The 18,542-nt window shown below is 44.3% G+C and overlaps 1 protein-coding gene across 1 annotated transcript in view; it reads left to right on the top strand.

Moving 5' to 3' along the window:
• Positions 1-14,944: 14,944 nt before the first annotated feature.
• The window catches only part of ITGAV (integrin subunit alpha V), a 92,980-nt gene continuing 89,382 nt past the window's right edge, over positions 14,945-18,542 (top strand). Inside the window, exon 1 of the mRNA XM_061608265.1 lies at positions 14,945-15,984. Coding sequence (XP_061464249.1) covers positions 15,833-15,984 — 152 coding nt within the window. The 5' untranslated portion in view covers positions 14,945-15,832. The remainder of the gene's footprint in view (positions 15,985-18,542) is intronic.

The following is an 18,542-nucleotide window of genomic DNA, read 5'->3' as shown; positions in this document are numbered from 1 at the left end:
ACTATCTGAACTATGTCAACTGTCTTAATAATGTTGCTTCTTCCCTGCTAAAACAAGATCAGCACAGCACATGTCTTCTTTCTATTATTTGGGCTGATTGCAGGTGTTGCCACCACTCACCATATGATCAGAGGCGCGTTACCAAATTCTTCTAAGCTACACAGGAAGTGGATTGGATTGTGAAAAATCAACCCAAATTGTGTTTGCCTTTTGACAAATTTGTAGGGCAGTACAATATCTCAGAGAGGAGGTCAGGTCTCCTGCTCCCCTGGTGCATTCACTATAGCTGCCCAATTTCCCTACTTTTTAAAGTTTGATAGAAATATCTATGGGCTATATGTACATTCTTAAACTGCAAAGTTTTTTGCCTATGAGTGAATTTCTCTGCTTTTTAATCGGGGAGGTAAGAAATGGGATCCTGTGCAAGGTTGCTGAGAACGGATAGATCATTTGCATGCTTGAGTTTAGTGGGATTTACTCCCCTGCAATCATGCTTAGGATAGGTGAAGCTGATCACAGGGGATGGGGAGGGAAGGAGGGAGGGAAGGAAGGGAGGATGGGGATGGGAGCAGGGAGGAGGGGGAGGGGTGAAGGACAGGTTTGATCATTTGCACGTTTATTGAGTTCAGAGGGATTTACTCCCATGCAATCATGCTTAGGATAGGTAAAATTGACGGGAGGAGGGAGGGACAGCTGGAGTGGGCAGGGAAGGAGGAAGAGGGGAGGGGAGAAGGAAGGGAGGGGAAGAAAAGTCAGGTCTGATCATTTGCATGCTTATTGAGTTCAATGGGATTTACTCCTATGTAATCATGGTTAGGATAAGTAAAACTGACCATGGGGGAGGAGTGGGGGGGGAGAGGAGAGGGGAGCGGAAGGGATTGGAGGGGGAGGGGCAAAGGAAGAGGCAGGGGAGGGCAGGTTTGATTATTTGCATGCTTATTGAATTCAATGGTATTTACTCCTGTGCAAATGCTTAAGATACGTAAAACTGACCATGGGGAGGGCATTGGCGGGGGAGGGATGTGAGGGAAGGGACAACAGGGAGGGGATAGGAAGGAGGAGAAGGGAGGGTGGGTTTGATTAGTTGCATACATTTTGAGGTTAATGGGATTTATTTCTGTGCAATCATTTTTGAAAATGGAAATGGACTGCCTTCAAGTCGATCCCGACTTATGGTGACCCTATGAATAGGGTTTTCATGGTAAACAGTATTCAGAGGTGGTTCTACCATTGCCTTCCTCTGAGACTGAGAGGCAGTGACTGGCCCAAGGTCATCCAGTGAGCTTCATGGCTGTGTGGGGATTCGAACCCTGGTCTCCTAGGTCATAGTCCAACACTGACCTGGGGGAGGGGCAGGGAAGGGAGGAGGAGGGGAGGGGAGAAGATTGGGTGGGTGGGCATTGGGCAGAGGGGAAGTCCCTTTCCTTTCCAAAAGAAAAATATTGGGAACAGTATCATTGCTTTTCAGGGTTTCCCCCACCTTTTTATTCTACAGCACATGTAGCCTCCCACCCCAATTTAAACCAAAGCTGTCCCTGGCCACATCCACACCAGACCTTTATTTCACTTTGGACAGTCATGGCTTCTCTGAAAGAATCCTGGGAAGTGTAGTTAGTGAAGGGTGCTGAGAGTTGCTAGGAGACACCCTGTTCCCCTCACAGAGCTTCAATCAGAGTGGCTGACTGTTAAATTACTCTGGCCACTGGAGCTCTCTCAGGGGAAGAGGAGTCTCCTCTCAGCACCCTTCACAAACTACAGTTCTCACGATGCTCTGAGGGAAGCCATTACTGTCTCACGTGAAATCAGTCTGGTGTGGGTGTGGACCCAATTAGCCAAGCAAAGCAGCTGTGAGTATGGCTTTTAGAACACTGACAGTTGTTTCTTACTGAGCATGCCCGACATTATCACTGAGTTCAAGTCAAAATTTCTTAAATTAATTAAAAATCAGCCAGGCATTTTTTTTTTTACTTTTAAACTGCAGAAGATGAATGTCAGAGTATGGGGTAAGGTCAGTAACAGGATTACAAGTACTCTGTGGACATGGTTGATTTTTTAATTAATTTCAACAGATTATGAGAACTCCGACAGAAACAAGTCCAAAAGGGGTCTGGGTTTTTTCTCTTTCTCTTTAGACTTTGAACTCTCGATTCTTATTGTTTTGTGCATCGCCATGAAAATTGAGAAGGTTGTTAAGCCAGCGTTTCTGAGTTCAGGACTGTTTGTCTTGAAATGAGCTTATGGGAAGCATCAGAATGGCATGGGGGTATTTTCAATTTAACATTGCGGAATGTGAAAAATCCACGCTGGCTATAGTATACAGCCACTCTTGTGGCTGTATAAGTAAGTGTGAAAAGGATCGAGCTTCTGTGAGTACCTTTGCTGAGCCATTGCAAAGGGCTTTCTGGCCCTCTCAGAAGTTCAGAGAGACTTGGGACACTTCCAGCTTTTGAGGCCCTTAGTTATAATAAAAATGAAAAAACAAATGACACATGAGAACAAAATAAGGCATCAAAAAAACCCCGAGTGGATTGACTAATGATATAAATAATCTGAGAGCTGTCATGCAATAATCTTGTGCTCTCAGAACAGATATATTTTTATCAATATTGTCCTGCCCAGACCCCGAGACATGAGACAGAGGCGAGGCTTGGTTTAATTCTTGTTTTATTAGGTTGATGGTTACATCCAAAGCAGTGCAGTTCATAAACCTGTCTACTCTAGCTCACTACTTTCCCTAGCTAAACTACCTAAACAGTCTCTGCAGCATGTGAGGAAAGTTGACTCAGCACTGGAGTCTGGGTGGGCACCTGCTTAAGTAGGGAAGGTCTTCGCCCGTAACCGATGGCTCCTCCGCAGTTCCACCCTCTGGGAGTCCCGCTTCTCGTGCCTTCTCATGCTGGGTGAGGGGGGGCGAGCCTCTGATGCCCCATCTGACAGTGGGGTTGCTCTAGGTGACAGCACGACCTCAGGAAGCGGGAAGTTGATTGGCAGGGAGGCGTTTGGTGTGCCAGGCAGGGATTCCGTCGTGGGCGGGGTTGGCGCACGTACAGGGTTGCTTCCCAATGGCTCAGATGGGGAACTGGCAGATGGGGCAGGATCTGCCTCGACCGGAGGGATGGGCGAGGAAGTCTGCGGGCTGACAATGCCTCCCTTCCTATAACGTCCCCAGGGACCTCGTCCTCATCTGACTCCTCTCCCTGATTCAACTCCTCTTGCGCCTGGGGTGCAACAAATATTTAGGAACCCTTTTAACTTTTTTAATATGACATTATATCAGTTAACAAAAACAAATTCTTTTACCAGTTCACATCTTCTATTTACTTTAATTTGTAGCTGAAAGTGCGTGTCAAATTTTTGGTTCAATGTGCATAAAAAGTTGTGAAACTTCACAAATGTCAAAAAATTAACAAGTGACTAAATGTGAGGTTCCCCTTGAGGCCCAAGCCAAATGGCCCTCCCCCAACTGGCCCTGCTCAGAGTGCCCCTCTCTCTCACTCCCATTCACTGTCCTCCCCAGGGGGATGGAGGTGGCAGGCTCTTCCAGAGCCTCAGTGGGGCATATTCCCTGACAGGGGATGGGGCTCATTTCCATGCAAGGGATTCTGTGACTAGTACTTCCAGAACTTAAGGTACCATGACTGGTGAGAAAAGATGCTTTGCCAGGACTCTGGAGGTACCTGTTACCACTGCCAATGCCTGCCGCCTTCCCTTGCTCTTTCTGGGTCCTGGAGAACGGAGAGGCAGCAGCAGTAGCACTCCCAGTATCAAGGTGTGTAAGGCCCCACTTGCCTCAGTCCTGCCTCCAAGTATTCCAGTGGGGGCCCTCACACTTTTAAGTTCCTCTGTTCAAATGCTTGTGACATCACTAGTTACAACTGTTATAAATAAGCAACTGTAAATAATAACCTGCACACTCAAGGCATCTTGCAAATGAATTGCCAAGAGAAACTCTTTGAACCCTGCTTTTCATCCATGAATGGAGTGAGGTATATTTTAATGACTGTGTCATTTATGAATCAGAATGCCGGCGCTGAGCAGGAAGAAGCCATGAGTTGCCTCAAACTATGTTTTCTTCAGAATGAACACTGCTAAGGGTTTGGTTTTCATTTTAAACTCCCTTCCTCCAAGACCGATTAATCAGATTAATGATTCAGCCCATCTTTGCTTGGCTCAGGAGCTGCCCACCTAACTACTTACTACTCAGAATTTCTTCCTTTCCTTTAGCAAACCCAGGGGGGGGGATTTCAATGTCTCTGCCCAGTGAAGCTGCCTGAACTTATCACAAGCTGGTGTCATACAAGAATATAAAGTCTGAGCTGTCTTCTAGCCCTACAAAACGATCTCTGGATTATATTTTAATTTAAAGAATTCATAATCTGCTTTTTGGAGAGCCAGTATGGTGGAGTGGTTAGAGTGTTGGACTACTACCTGGAAGACCAGGGTTCGAATCCCCACACAGCCATGGGTGACCTTGGGCCAGTCACTGCCTCTCAGCCTCAGAGGAAGGCAATAGTAAACTCCCTCTGAATACCCCTTACCATGGAAACCCTATTCATAGGGTCACCATAAATCGGGATCGACTTGAAGGCAGTTCATTTCCATTTCAATCTGCTTTTTGAGAACATGCTCCATAATGTAGCTGTAAAGCAAATATAACAACAACAACATTTTATTGCAGTCAACCAACCATTAAAAAGTTGTCAACTGGATAAATACATAATTATAAAATCAGAAGAACAAAGGTGAGGATTTCAGAGCTAACAATCGTTGAATCTCTAAGAGATATAACTACATTCAGAAATATTGCTACCTGTTCAGTAATGAATTTATTGGATCCCTCAAGGAAAATACTCAGAAGAGTCTCTAATGATCGACCAGGAAATTGCCTCATAAGGGGGTAAATTATATGTTCTATGACCCCTTGATTAAATCTACAGTAAAAAAAACACTTGGGACACTGTTTCGAGTTCCAGCAATTTTTTTTTTTAAAAAAATGCCATCTCTTTAGGATGTAGTTATCAATGATGGCTCTATTCTACTTCGTGTTTGTTGTTGTTATGTGCCTTCAAGTCGATTACGACTTATGGCGACCCTATGAATCAGTGACCTCCAAGAGCATCTGTCATGAACCACCCTGTTCAGATCTGTGGCTTCCTTTATGGAATCAATCCATCTCTTGTTTGGCCTTCCTCTTTTTCTACTCCCTTCTGTTTTTCCCAGCATTATTGTCTTTTCTAGTGAATCAGGTCTTCTCATTATGTGTCCAAAGTATGATAACTTTAGTTTCATCATTTTAGCATCTAGTGACAGTTCTGGTTTAATTTGTTCTATCACCCAATTATTTGTCTTTTTCGCAGTTCATGGTATGTGCAAAGCTCTCCTCCAGCACCACATTTCAAATGAGTTGATTTTTCTCTTATCCGCCTTTTTCACTGTCCAACTTTCACATCCATACATAGAAATCGGGAATACCATGGTCTGAATGATCCTGACTTTGGTGTTCAGTGATACATCTTTGCATTTGAGGACCTTTTCTAGGTATCTCATAGCTGCCCTCCCCAGTCCTAGCCTTCTTCTGATTTCTTGACTATTGTCTCCATTTTGGTTAATGATTGTGCCGAGGTATTGATAATCCTTAACAAGTTCAATGTCCTCATTGTCAACTTTAAAGTTACATAAATCTTCTGTTGTCATTACTTTAGTCTTCTTGACGTTCATCTGTAGTCCTGCTTTTGTGCTTTCCTCTTTAACTTTCATCAGCATTTGTTTCAAGTCATTACTGGTTTCTGCTAAGAGTATGGTATTGTCTGCATATCTTAAATTATTGATGTTTCTCCCTCCAGTTTTCACACCTCCCTCATCTTGGTCCAATCCCGCTTTCCATATGATATGTTCTGCGTACAGATTAAACAAATAGTGATAAAATACACCCCTGTCTCACACCCTTTCCGATAGGGAACCATTCGGTTTCTCCATATCCTGTCCTTACAGTAGCCTCTTGTCCAGAGTATAGGTTGCACATCAGGACAATCAGATGCTGTGGCACCCCCATTTCTTTTAAAGCATTCCATAGTTTTTCATGATCTACACAGTCAAAGGCTTTGCTGTAGTCTATAAAGCACAGGGTCATTTTATTCTGAAATTCCTTGCTCCGTTCCATTATCCAATGTATGTTTGCGATATGATCTCTGGTGCCTCTTCCCTTTCTAAATCCAGCTTGGACGTCTGGCATTTCTCACTCCATATATGGTAAGAGCCTTTGTTGTAGAATCTTGAGCATTACTTTACTTGCATGGGATATTAAGGCAATAGTTCGATAATTACTGCATTCCCTGGGATCCCCTTTCTTTGGAATTGGGATATATATTGAACGCTTCCAGTCTGTGGGCCATTGTTTGGTTTTTCATATTTCTTGAGAAGTTTTTGTCAAAATTTGGACAGATTCAGTCTCAGTAGCTTGTAGCAACTCTATTAGTATGCCATCTGTTCCTGGTGATTTGCTTCTTCCAAGTATTTTAAGAGCAGCTTTCACCTCACATTCTAAAATTTCTGGTTCTTCTTCATATGGTTCCTCTGTGAATGAATCTGTCATCCTTGCATCTCTTTTATAGAGTTCTTCAGTGTATTGCTTCCATCTTCCTTTTATTTCATCTTGGTCAGTCAATGTGTTCCCCTGTTGATTATTCAACATCCCTACTCTTGGTTTAAATTTCCCTTTCATTTCTCTAATCTTTTGGAATACGGCTCTTGTTCTTCCCTTTTTGTTGTCCTCTTCTATTTCTATACAATAACTATTGTAATAGTTTTCTTTGTCCTTATGTACTAGTCGTTTTATTGTTGCATTTAGGGTTCTGACCATGTTTCTATCTCCTTTTGCTTTTGCCTTCCTTCTCTCTTTAACCATTTTAAGAGTTTCTTCAGTCATCCATTGAGGTCTTTCTCTCTTTTTTACTAGAGGTATTGTCTTTTTGCATTCTTCCCTGATCATGTCTAAGACTTCAGTCCATAGTTCTTCTGGTTCACTGTCAACTACGTTTAAAGCCTCAAATCTGTTCCTTATTTGATCTTTATATTCTTCTGGGATGTTATTTAAATTGTATTTTGGCATTATGATTGCTTTGTTGTTGTTCTTTAGCCTTACTCTGATTTTCAATACGACCACTTCATAATCTGTACCGCAGTCTGCTCCTGGTCTTGTTTTTGCATCTTCTGTTGCCAATTATGTAATCAATTTGATTCCTATATTGACCATCTGGTGATGTCCATGTGTACAGTCATCTTTTTGGTTGCTCAAAAAATGTGTTGGCAAGAAACAAATTACTGGCTTCACAGAATTCAATAAGTCTTTCTCCTGCTTCATTTCTGTCTCCTAAGCCCCATTTCCCCACAATTCCTAGTTCTTCTCTGTTCCCTACTTTTGCATTCCAGTCCCCCATGATTATCATCATATCTTGTTTTGGTGTGTGATCAATTTCCTCCTGTACTTCTGCATAAAATCTCTCCAATTCTTCTTCTGCGTTTGCCATTGGAGCGTAGACTTGGATGATGGTTATGTTAATAGGTTTCCCATTTAATCTCATTGATATCACTCGCTCAGACCTTGCGTTGTAGCTCCTAATTGCTTTTGCTATGTCACTTCTCACTATTAAAGCAACCCCGTTTCTTCTTAATTTCTCATTTCCTGCATAAAATATTTTGTAGTTGCCTGATTGAAAATGTCCAGTTCCTGTCCATTTTAATTCACTCACGCCAAGTACTGTAATATTGATATGTTCCATTTCTTGCTTGACAATTTCTAACTTTCCCTGGTTCATGCTTCTCACATTCCACGTTCCTATTGTGTGCGTCATGCAACTCTGGACTCTCCTTTCGCGTCTGTGCGCATCAGCATCTGGGCTTTTTTTCAGCTTTGACCCAGCTGCGTCATTAGTCACAGCACTACTCATACTTGTCCTTTGTTCTTCCCCAGTAGCTCGGTGAGTGCCTTCTGACCTGAGGGTCTCATCTTCCAGCACTATGTCATGTAGCATTTTGGATACTCTGTTCATAGGGTTTTCATGGTAAGAGGTATTCAGAGGTTGTTTACCATTGCCTTCCTCTGAGTTTGGATGCATCTTAGTCTGGTGTCTTCAGCTTTGACCATTCCGCCTTGGGTGCCCCTGCTAGGAGTCTAGCCTCTTTGTCTAGACTCCTAACGGCATTGCTCTCAGCTTCTTCAACACTCTCAAACCCCCTCACCATGTTAAGGTGTGCATCCTAAAGGGGGACTTCATGTTAGGAAGCTGTATTATATGAAGTCAGACCGCTGGTCTGTCTAGTATTGTCTGCACAGACTTGGAAGTTGCTCTCCAGGGTTTCAGTCTTTCCAAGCCCTACCTCAGGGGTGTGGAAACTTTTTCACTCCAAGGGCCACATTCCGGTGGTGGGTAGGGTCAGAGGTAAAAGTGGGTGGGGCAGCAAATGTAAATTTTACCTTTCTACAGTGGGGTAATTCTACACACATTCACACACTCCTCTCTATCCTCCAATCAGGCAAGCAAGAGTTATTATCAGAGTTCGAGGACACAGCCAGACAAAAACACTCAAGGAAGGTATGAAGCAGAGCAAGTGAGGTGTATGGCTTGGGGAAAGTTCTGAGGGCCCAACCGAGATGTATGGAGGGCTGCATGGGCCTGAGGTCTCCCCCAATCTGAGAATGCAGCTAGGGACTGGATGTGGGGCCTTCAGAGGCAGCATGCCTCAGCAGATAAGTTACCGGGGATCATGGGCTCCATGTGCATGTTTCTGTTTGTGGGGGGCCCAGGGAAATCTGGCTGGTCATTGTGGGAACAGACTGCTGGGTTAGATAATCCTTTGGTCTGGTGCAGCCGGACCCTTCTTATGGTTCCCCATTCTTGGTATAAACGATTATTTATTTTCCTCTCAAATCCTGTACTGATCCTTCCAGCTAGGGAAAGATACCGATTTAAATAAATACAGGCTTGGTCATAACCACATTGGCTTGATTTTCCCCACTGATTTTTTCTATAACACACTGCTGATGTAATGTGTAATCAAAGTCAGCTTCTGCCCAGGAGCACTATTTCTGATTTTGGGGGATGGGAATAATTCACTAGCGTGGGAAGAGATGATTGAAGCTGGATGACAAAGGCCCACCCTTGGATAGATTCAATATTAGACTGCTAAAAGAGCAGTGTATTTTAAGAGCCTCATAATGTCATCAGCACAGGTATGAGTCACCACATACCCACAGAGAGACACATTTTAAAGCAAAGGGCTTTGAGCCTTTGGCATACATATCTACTACCCAGTCTCACTTAGTTCTTTATAACAATATTGATTCAATGTGTAGAAACAGTGACATGAACAGAGATAATGCTGTTCCTGATGAATAATCATGTAGTCTGAAAGGAAGCTGCCCTCTTTAAACAATGCCTTGCCTCTACTTCTTTCTTCTCTATTCTTACAAACATGAGAGTAAAAATTAATTCCACTTCTGTTTGGTATGTATTAGAATGACCTGATTCTTAAATCACTGTGCTCATATTGTATTAGATTTGTTTATTTGTATCTACTAGCCATTCAAGCACCACAAAACAACACAAAAAACATTTAGCAGAATGAAAGGAACACAAGGGAACATCAACAGAAGTTAACTCAGACCCAGATAAACGATAACATAAGCAAACCTGAAATGCTGGATTGCAAATCACAACATACCCCCTTAAAAAGGAAAAATCATTCCTCTGTGGTGCTTATATAATGGGACATGACAAAAGCAGATTTGCATTTGATGAAGCAGATTTTAGTCTCTGAAAATTTATGCCATGAAAGGCTGTAATCCTACACGCCCATATCTGGGGGTAAGCCATACTGAATTCAGTGGAACTTATGTCTGAGAAGACATACATAGGATTGCACAGTAGATCTGTTACTCTTGAAGGTACCATATGGCTCTCTCACTCTTTGTACATAAGACTACTCAATTTAAAGAATATGCATTATTGTATTAAGCCTAAGAAGCATAAGCTAAGTGGTCAGCTGTAGTATTTATAATTTCCTTTTTATTTTAATATTGCAACAATTTGGTTTTTTGTGTGAATATATATAAAACCTATTTTGTTTAAAAAAACAAGACTTACTTTTGCTGCAGCTGTCTAGCACAGTTACCTTTCTGGAAGTTGTTCCTTTTTAAATACCTATGCCAACTTTGTCTCCTTAACTACACCTAACACCAAAGAGCAGACGTAAACATATTGGCATATTTTGTTTACCATCTGGGATCTGATTCTAGAGTTCTTGCCTACTCATTTTGCAGCTGCACCCAAACACTGGGCAAGCAGAATCAGAAGTACATATTTTCAACTTCTACGTGATACAAGGATTTTGTCCATAAGACCATCACTTAGCCACCAATAATTCTTGTCTGTTCAGACAAAAATTAGTGTTTGTAATCCTTTGTTAACCATCGATCTATGGGAATTAGTTATTCATTCCCAAAGGCAGGAATTGTTTTGCAGCAGAGGCTTTTATGTTATCCTGTTGGCTTAGGATCATTCTTTGGTCACAGTATCATAAACTAGTTAGGATACACTCGCATCCTTACGTTTCCTAATTGAAGCTCCCTTTGGGAATTTTTAAAGTTTAGCTTGGGGGAGGCACATTTCCATATAAGGATGTGTAGCTACACCCTGAATTTGTCTAGACAGCTAGAGGGTTTTTTTTTAAAAAAAAACATGTAGTGACTGAACTCTGTGACTTCCGCTTCTTTGAGATGGTGACTAAGCGTGTGGTGGGAAGCAGTTTGCTGATTCAGCAAAACAACTGCCTTAATTAAATCAGCTGCTTCTCTTCTGACACACATCAAAACAAAAGGAGGAAACAAAAATGTTAGGGATGGATTTCTTAAAAAAACGAACAAAGGTGGAGGTATAAAGAAGATGGATAATAAACTTAGTAATAATTAACCATCTATATTTTTCTCAGGTCTAGGATGTTTTCTGCTCCATTAACTTCTTAATAAACATGACACTGAGCACCGTACCAAACAAGTACTTGATGGGGAAACTATTTAAAATGGAAAGCAGGTTTTTTGAAATGTAGCATTCTCATGCATTCAGATGTTGATATCAAAACAGACGGAGAATATGGGCCAGTTCAGAAGTAACAATCTTGGTCCAATAAACCACAGTTTTAGAGTGGCCAGATGCAAAAAAGAGGACAGGGCTCCTACACTTTTAACAGCTGAGATGAAAAAGGAATTTCTACACAACTATTAAAGGTGCTCTTTTGCCTCTGGCCACCCTGGGCTCCTCCCTCCATTGAAGTAAATAGGGCAGACCCCGCAAGTGAGAGAACTCTGTGGGCACACCTGAGCACACATACAGCAACCTTGTACTTGGTATGTAGAAACAAGATGAAAAGCACTGTGCCAGTATAGGAACCGACACTGAGCTCCTATATACACTTACCTAGGAGTAAATCCCATTAAATTCAATGGGACTTACTTCAGAGTAGAAATGCATAGGGTTGCAGTGAAAATTGTTTATCATGACCTGAGCTTCTGAATATATGCTGTAGATCAGGGATGGGGAAACCTGTGACCCTTCAGTTGCTGTTGGACTCCAGCTTCCATCATCCCTAACCATTGGACATGCTGGCTGGGGCTGATGGGAACTGTAGTCCAACAACATCTGGAAAGCCGCGGGGTTCCCACTCCCTATTGTATTGCACATTCATCATTCAATGGCTGCAAGCTGAAATTATTTGTATACATTGGTTCTGTTTTTATCCTACCTGTCCTCCAAAGAGCTCAGCGCATTTCCCACCCACTTTGTCCTCACAACTATCCTGTGAGATAGATTAGGCTGAGAGATAGTGACTAGCCTAAGAGTAGAATTCTAAAGCAGATGATGTAAGGCCACCACAGATGATATGAGGCAACCAACATCTTACCTCAAATTGTGGCTCTTCCAAGGGGCCATAATTCAGTGTTAAGTAGTCAGCCCAAGAGACAAGCTAAACTGACATATGAATCCCCCCCCCAAAAAAAATATCTGAGGCATTCTGGAACCTGCACTAGTGCACTGTGTGTGTGTGCATGTATTATCTTTTTATCAAAAAAATAAAAATCCTTGAAAGTTAATTTCCTAAATATTTCTATTGTTTTCTATTAATATAAAACAAGTAAAAAGGTAAATACTGGGAACGTAACACAGGTGTGGAGAACCTTTGGCTCGCCAGATGTTGCAGAGCTACAACTCCCATCATCCTTGGCCATTGGCCATACTTGCTGGGGCTGATGGGAATTGGAGTTCAGCAATATCTGGAGAGCCAAACATTCCCCACACCTGACCTAACAAGTAAAAGACCCCAAGAAAATAATAACTATGTAAACTAGGCCCACTCTTTAAAATAAGTACAAAGGCTGTCCCGCAACCACCAATTCCACCCCTAGACTAGTCCAAGGTGATTAATTTAGCTGAGTAGGAATTTGCACCCAGGTCTTCACAGTCTAACCGCTATATTATGCTGGCTCAAGTGATGACTTGCAGATACAGAACAGCCTAAACACCTCAGGCAGAGTTTCATATCACTTTACCACATCTCAAAAAATCAATGCTTTTCTATGGGTGCAGTTTTCATTATGCAGTAAGTAATTGTATGATATCAACACTTGCCCTCGTATGTTTGAATCAACCCCTAGGCCTGATCCTAAATATATTAAGATTGGGGCAGGACCATAGTTTAGTGGTAGAACGCAGGCCCTGCATGCAGAAACTCTTAGGTTAAACCCCTGGCATCTCCATCTAAGCAAATCTTCCATAGTAGGTGATAGGACAGATGTCTGCCTGAGATCCTGGAAAGCTGCTGCCAGTCAGAGGGGACAATGCTGGCCTAGATGGCCTGGCCTGGTATAAGGCCGCTTCCTATGTTTATTTACAACAGAGGTGGGGAACCTGTGGTCCTTCTGATGTGACTGGACTCCCAACTCCCATCAGCCCCAGTCAGCATGGCCAATACAGTAGGGCCCCACTCATACGGTGGGTTACGTTCCAGACCCCCGCCTAAAACCCACCGAAAAGTAGAACTCCATCAATAAAATGGCACCCAGTGCCCGAAAAACAAAGTAAAACCAGAACAAGCGCCATATGAGTGGGGCCTTACTCCACTGAAAGCCGCCGTATTAGTGGAATGCCAAAAAGCGGGCCACCAAAAAGCGGGGCCCTACTGTAGTCAAGGAACGATTGGAGTTGTAGTCTAAAGTCTGAAGGACCACAAGTTATCCATTGCGATTTGGAAGGAAGTTCTGCTCAGCTCAGTTGGATTTACTTTAGAGTAAGTATGGTTAAGAAAATAGTCATAGTCACCCACCCCCTTTCACACACTGTTCATGTGAAGAATGCCCGTGTGTGGAAAAGAGCAGCAAGCCCATCCTGCTGTCCTCACCCTCGAGGTCCATGCATCAGGCATGGGCCCCTGAGTGGGGGAAGCTGATGCTCATATACTTCCAGCAGAAGCAGTTTCTTGGGTTGAGCTATGGTAGCCTCTAGGCAGATGGGGTGCTTTGGCTTACCGGAGGGGGGGGGGAGAAGGGAAGGCAGCAGGGTGGTCGATGCAGAGCAAATGCATTGGTAAGCACACTGGATAGGCTCCACTAGTGTGCTGGCGCCATGCCATCCTCCCTGCTTCTGACAGAAGCTAGGGCAGTGGCTCTGCCTTTACCCGCTGAGCCATTTTTGACTTCTGGGAGCTGGAACCCTGATTGCACCAGCTCTCATGGAAGCCTATATGCATAAAGGTCTGTGTGTGCCATATTTCCTGGCTCAGATGTCTAAATCTAAGACATGGACATCAGGGAGGGCCAGTAGGGTGGCCCCAGTAGTGTAGTGGCACATTCAGAAGTGCAGGCTCCCTTCACAATAGTTGCAGCCAGGCCTCCTCACAGCTGTGCCCCCTTCTAAGTCTATACAACCTTCTAAGATTACAGAATAATCTGACCAAGCTTGAACATTGTTTTAGAAGACTCTTCTCAGTGGTTAACACACTCCCCTTTCATGATGATTGGCTTATAGGATGCTGGAGACAAAGAGACCCTGTGGGGACCTGGAGCCCAAAAAGTCAGGGGTCTAAGACCCCCCCAAGACCCTGAATGACTACACCCCTGGGTAGCTCAAGTAGCTTGTCTCTGTGTGTCACTTCCCTTCATGCATGTAACACATTAAGGCAACTTCTCACAGCATATCTTATATTTTTCTTGAATATATAACTGTTTTTTGGCCCAGTTCACACACAACTTCGCTAAGCCAAACATGGCTACACATGAATGCGTGAGCATGCGGGTACATTGAGTAAAAATTGCAGCCACTTCACTCCTTCCTTGGTCGTCCTGCTGCCATGCTACCCAGAATTCAGCCATGGTGTTCCATCTGAACCCATGCCTCCTGAGTTGTCTTCCCCAGACAAGCCATGAGTGGTAAATGAAGAACAAACGTTAGCTACCTGGATATGCAAAGCTAGGTCAAACCATGGTTTAGTTCTGGGTAGTAGGGCAGCAACAGAGTAACCAGAAGAGGAGCAAAGCTGTTGCAATTTTCACTGTTGCGTACGCACACACTCAGGCATTCATGCTTAGCCACGGTTTCGCTGAGCAGTATGTGCAAACCAGGCCTTCCTGTCACTCTACTTTCAGCTTGGAATGAAAATTACTATTTTTGGACATTCATGCTTTTTTGCTGGCTTTTGTAAATATTTAAACTTTTTTTTAATAAGAGAAAATGTTCCTATGAGTCGCGCTTTATATTAACGTTTGAGTTAGGCGCTTGAATTTGCCGAGGTCTACAGATTTAACTCTGAGCAGCTGGGCCGCAAAAGCCGACGAAGGAATCGCAGTGAGCGAATGAAAAGACAAGAGGAAGCCGCTCCTTGGAGGAGCCACCACTTCTGCCATCTCCGCTCGCTCTGGCCTCCGAGAGAAGGCATATGAGTGGCAGAAGCGGGGTCTGTGTTTGTCTTTCTGTCTCTCCCAGTCCCGGACAGAGTTACTGGACCCAATTTCCTCCACTATGCCTCTGAAACAGAAAATCAGCGATCTGCCACTTCGATCCACTTGCCTGCCGCCTTTGACTTGGTGCGTGGGGACGATTGGGCTTGACGGCGGCGAGGAAGATGCAGGAGCGCTCCCTCCCTGATCACTAGTACAACCCCCATTTCACAGATGCTCAACTGAGGCCACCTGGCACATGTCGCAGCTGGTCTCGTCTCGCTCCAACAGCTTATCACCCACTCCGATTCATGTTCCTTATTGTTTTAAAGAAAACGATTCGGCTCTCTGCCCAGGCCTTCTAACGCGAAGTGTCAAAGCCGAGGATTTCCCACCCCCGAAACATGGAGCCAACAGCTCCTGAAGGCGACCTGGGCCGCCTTTCCCTTCGACTCCGCTCAAGCTCCTCCCCTTCTTCGGGCAGCCACATGATGATGATCCGCCTTTCGCCCTCGCTCTCTCCTCCTTCCTCCCCTCCCCCGCAAGCGATGGGGGCGGTTCCACAGAGCAAGGCTGGCGGCGGCTGCGATTTCTCCGCCCACGTCCCTGTGCCCGTCCTGGAGAAAGAGGGAGCAAAACAAAAAAGGAAGCGATCAGTCCTGCCGGCTGGGGAGTATTTCGTTGCCCGGCAGAGAGCGCCATCTTCTTCCCCCGGCCGATTTCACGCAACAGTTTCTTTGTTGGGCATCATTTCGGAGCGGGGATAGCAGCCAAAAATCCCCAAGGGAGAGCTTGGAGGGATCCGTCTCCAGGGCATCAGCTGGGCATCGCTTTGCTCATTTGCTGGCTATGGCTGGGCTCGGCTTGTTTTTACTCGTGGGCCGCCTGCTGGCGCCGGGCAGCGCCTTCAATCTGGAGGTGGAGAGCCCAGCTGTTTACTCCGGGTCTGAGGGGAGTTACTTCGGCTTCGCGGTGGATTTCTTCGCCCCGGACCGCTCCTCGTAAGTATACCTGTCAGCCGCATCCCCGAAGCGGCGAAAGGCGCCGACCTCCTTTTCCAGGACCTTGAAATGGCTGCAGTCTCTTGCCTGTTCCAAACGTACACAAACAAAAGTTCATTATTAGACGCCAGAGACTGTTGGACAAGTCCCAGGAAAGTTCGTGATGGAGCCCTGGAAGGGAAACTGAAACGCGCCTATTCCTATCTCCATTCTGAGCACAGCTCCGCTCTGGAAGTGAGCTTCATTGGAATGAATGGGACTTAACTTCCGAGCGAAAGTGTGCCTGGAATCGGGATGTAGGTAGGGTGCCTCCGTGCCACTGCGCCCCAGTCAGATACCTCCTCCGCCTAGCTATATGCTGTTCCCATCTTTCTTTCTGCCTGATATGTAGCTAAATCCCACCGATTGCAGCGGAATGTACATCGGCTTTAAGGAAATGTTCACAGAGCGACCCTGCTTACGACGCCTCTAAAGCGCTTTGAGTTTGTACTTGCTCTCCAAATAAGTGCGCGAAGAGGCTTTGCGGTCTGGATTTAGGAAGGAATTCCGCGGAAATCGTGGAGAGATACGTGCCTGTAGGAGGATTTGGCTAAAATCCAAGTACTCTAGTTTGTAGACTGAAGCCTTAGCTCGCATTCCACCCTACTCGCCCGCTGATAATAAGACAAGGTTGCCACTTCTTATCCTGACCCTACAAAGTGTCCATAGGGATACTTTGTATCAGGAGCTGATAGCGATGCTGTGTGGCGAGCCATTTTGATGCTATAATAGCGGAGGGAAAAGGGGGGGGCAGGGGAGAGAAGGAAACATATTTACCTATTTTTTATGTGCTGCCTGCTTTCCCCAGAGCAATTAATATTCATATCCTGACCCATCTTTCTGTATATTAATATTGTTGCTACAATATATAAATTGTCATGTGAACAAATGCTTTGTGTCACAATGATATAATAAAATGTATAAAAGTCCTAAATGTAAGCCGATAAATCAGTAAGAAGCTAATGTCTCTTAAAGTGCAAATAACTCATTCATCAACTGACTCCTCAGCCATGCTTGCTTGAACATCTGATCTTTTATCAGGAGTGGCACAAGCTCCGTCACAATATTATCAGCCCATTGAGCCAGTGTTGCTGTGTGATTCAGATACTATACAGTGCCTTGCAAAAGTAATCAGACCCCTGACCAAAGCTCTCATACTACTGAATAACAAAGCTGGTACATACCTACCCCAAAATACTTAAAGCTGTTATTGCAGCAAAAGGTGGATCTACCAAATATTAATGTGTGGAGGTTGAATATTTATGCAAGCAACATGCTTCAGTTTTTTATGTTTCTTACAAACACTTCCCAACATAAAACCAATGTCTTTTGCATTTCAGTGTTTCAAAATAAAATATCATACAGAATGAAATTGCAATGTACCATTTGTAATTCAGTAATATGAGAGGTCAGGGGTCTGGTTACTTTTGCAAGGCACTGTAAATCCAGTTGAAAGCACTTTTGTCTAGTTAGTATTAATGTGATCTTACAGCTCTTCATTGTGATTGTGCGTACGGGGGAGGAATCATTAAGACTGCAGGATCTTGCTTTGTAGTACGTGGGGTAGGGGAGAGGAACAGAAAAGAAACTACCCCAAAATGAAGGTGTCAACTGGCCACGGGTCTGGTTGTTTCTGTAAGGGCCAAACTTAACACTCAAGTGTATTGTCCTAGTTTTGGTGTGACTTTCTTCCTAGTTAGTTGTTGATAGTAGAAGATATAAAAGTTGAATGTAATTTATTTATTTGAGTATGTATATACTACCATAGCTTCATAGAAGCTTGTGCAATGGCTGGGGATATGTTGGTGCTACGTATTTTCCTTTGAGCGGCTCCCAAGACTAAGTGGTAGTTTAGGCCTCTAACCCTACGTACACTTGGGAGTAAGCCTCACAGAGCCCAAGGGACTTACGTTTGGGTTAAACACATGCTTGGCATATTTATTTCCATGACAGTTGTCATCATGGATTGAAACAAAGGTCCATCACAGCTAAGCCCCTGGCCAGAGGTGGCCAAAGATGTTTTGAGACCTGAGGCAGACTCAGACAGGGCTGTCCCTATCATTAGTCAGAGTAAGGTGGCCGCTTCAGACTGCGAATGCTGGGGGTGGGGGTGGGCAATGAGACATTGGAGGACAGGGCTTATCCATTGCCCACTAAGCTAGCCTGTGATGGGCCAAGAAGCTCCATGGCCAGTGTACAAGTAAAATTCAGCTGGCAATCCGGGCCTCTTCTGCATATGGAATGGAGGAGTACCATCTTGTCTGCTTCAGGCAGCAAATGTCTTGTCTGAGGAGGGGCTGCCTAACCCTGCTTAATGGGAGACTGGTTTTAATTATTGACTCCAGTACATAGCAACATAGGAAGTTGCTTTATACTGAGTCAGGCCATTGGCCCATCTAGCTCAGTATCGTCTCTACAGTGACTGACAGCAACTCTCCAGAGTTTCGGGGTCTTTCCCCAGCTGTACCTGGAGATGCTGAGATTGAACAGGGACCTTCTGCATGCAAAAAGATGCTCTA

This window comes from Rhineura floridana, chromosome 2, assembly GCF_030035675.1.
Source record: "Rhineura floridana isolate rRhiFlo1 chromosome 2, rRhiFlo1.hap2, whole genome shotgun sequence".
Taxonomy (NCBI): Eukaryota; Metazoa; Chordata; class Lepidosauria; order Squamata; family Rhineuridae; genus Rhineura; species Rhineura floridana.
Note: the sequence above shows the minus strand (reverse complement) of the source record. Positions and strands in the feature narration are given on the sequence as shown.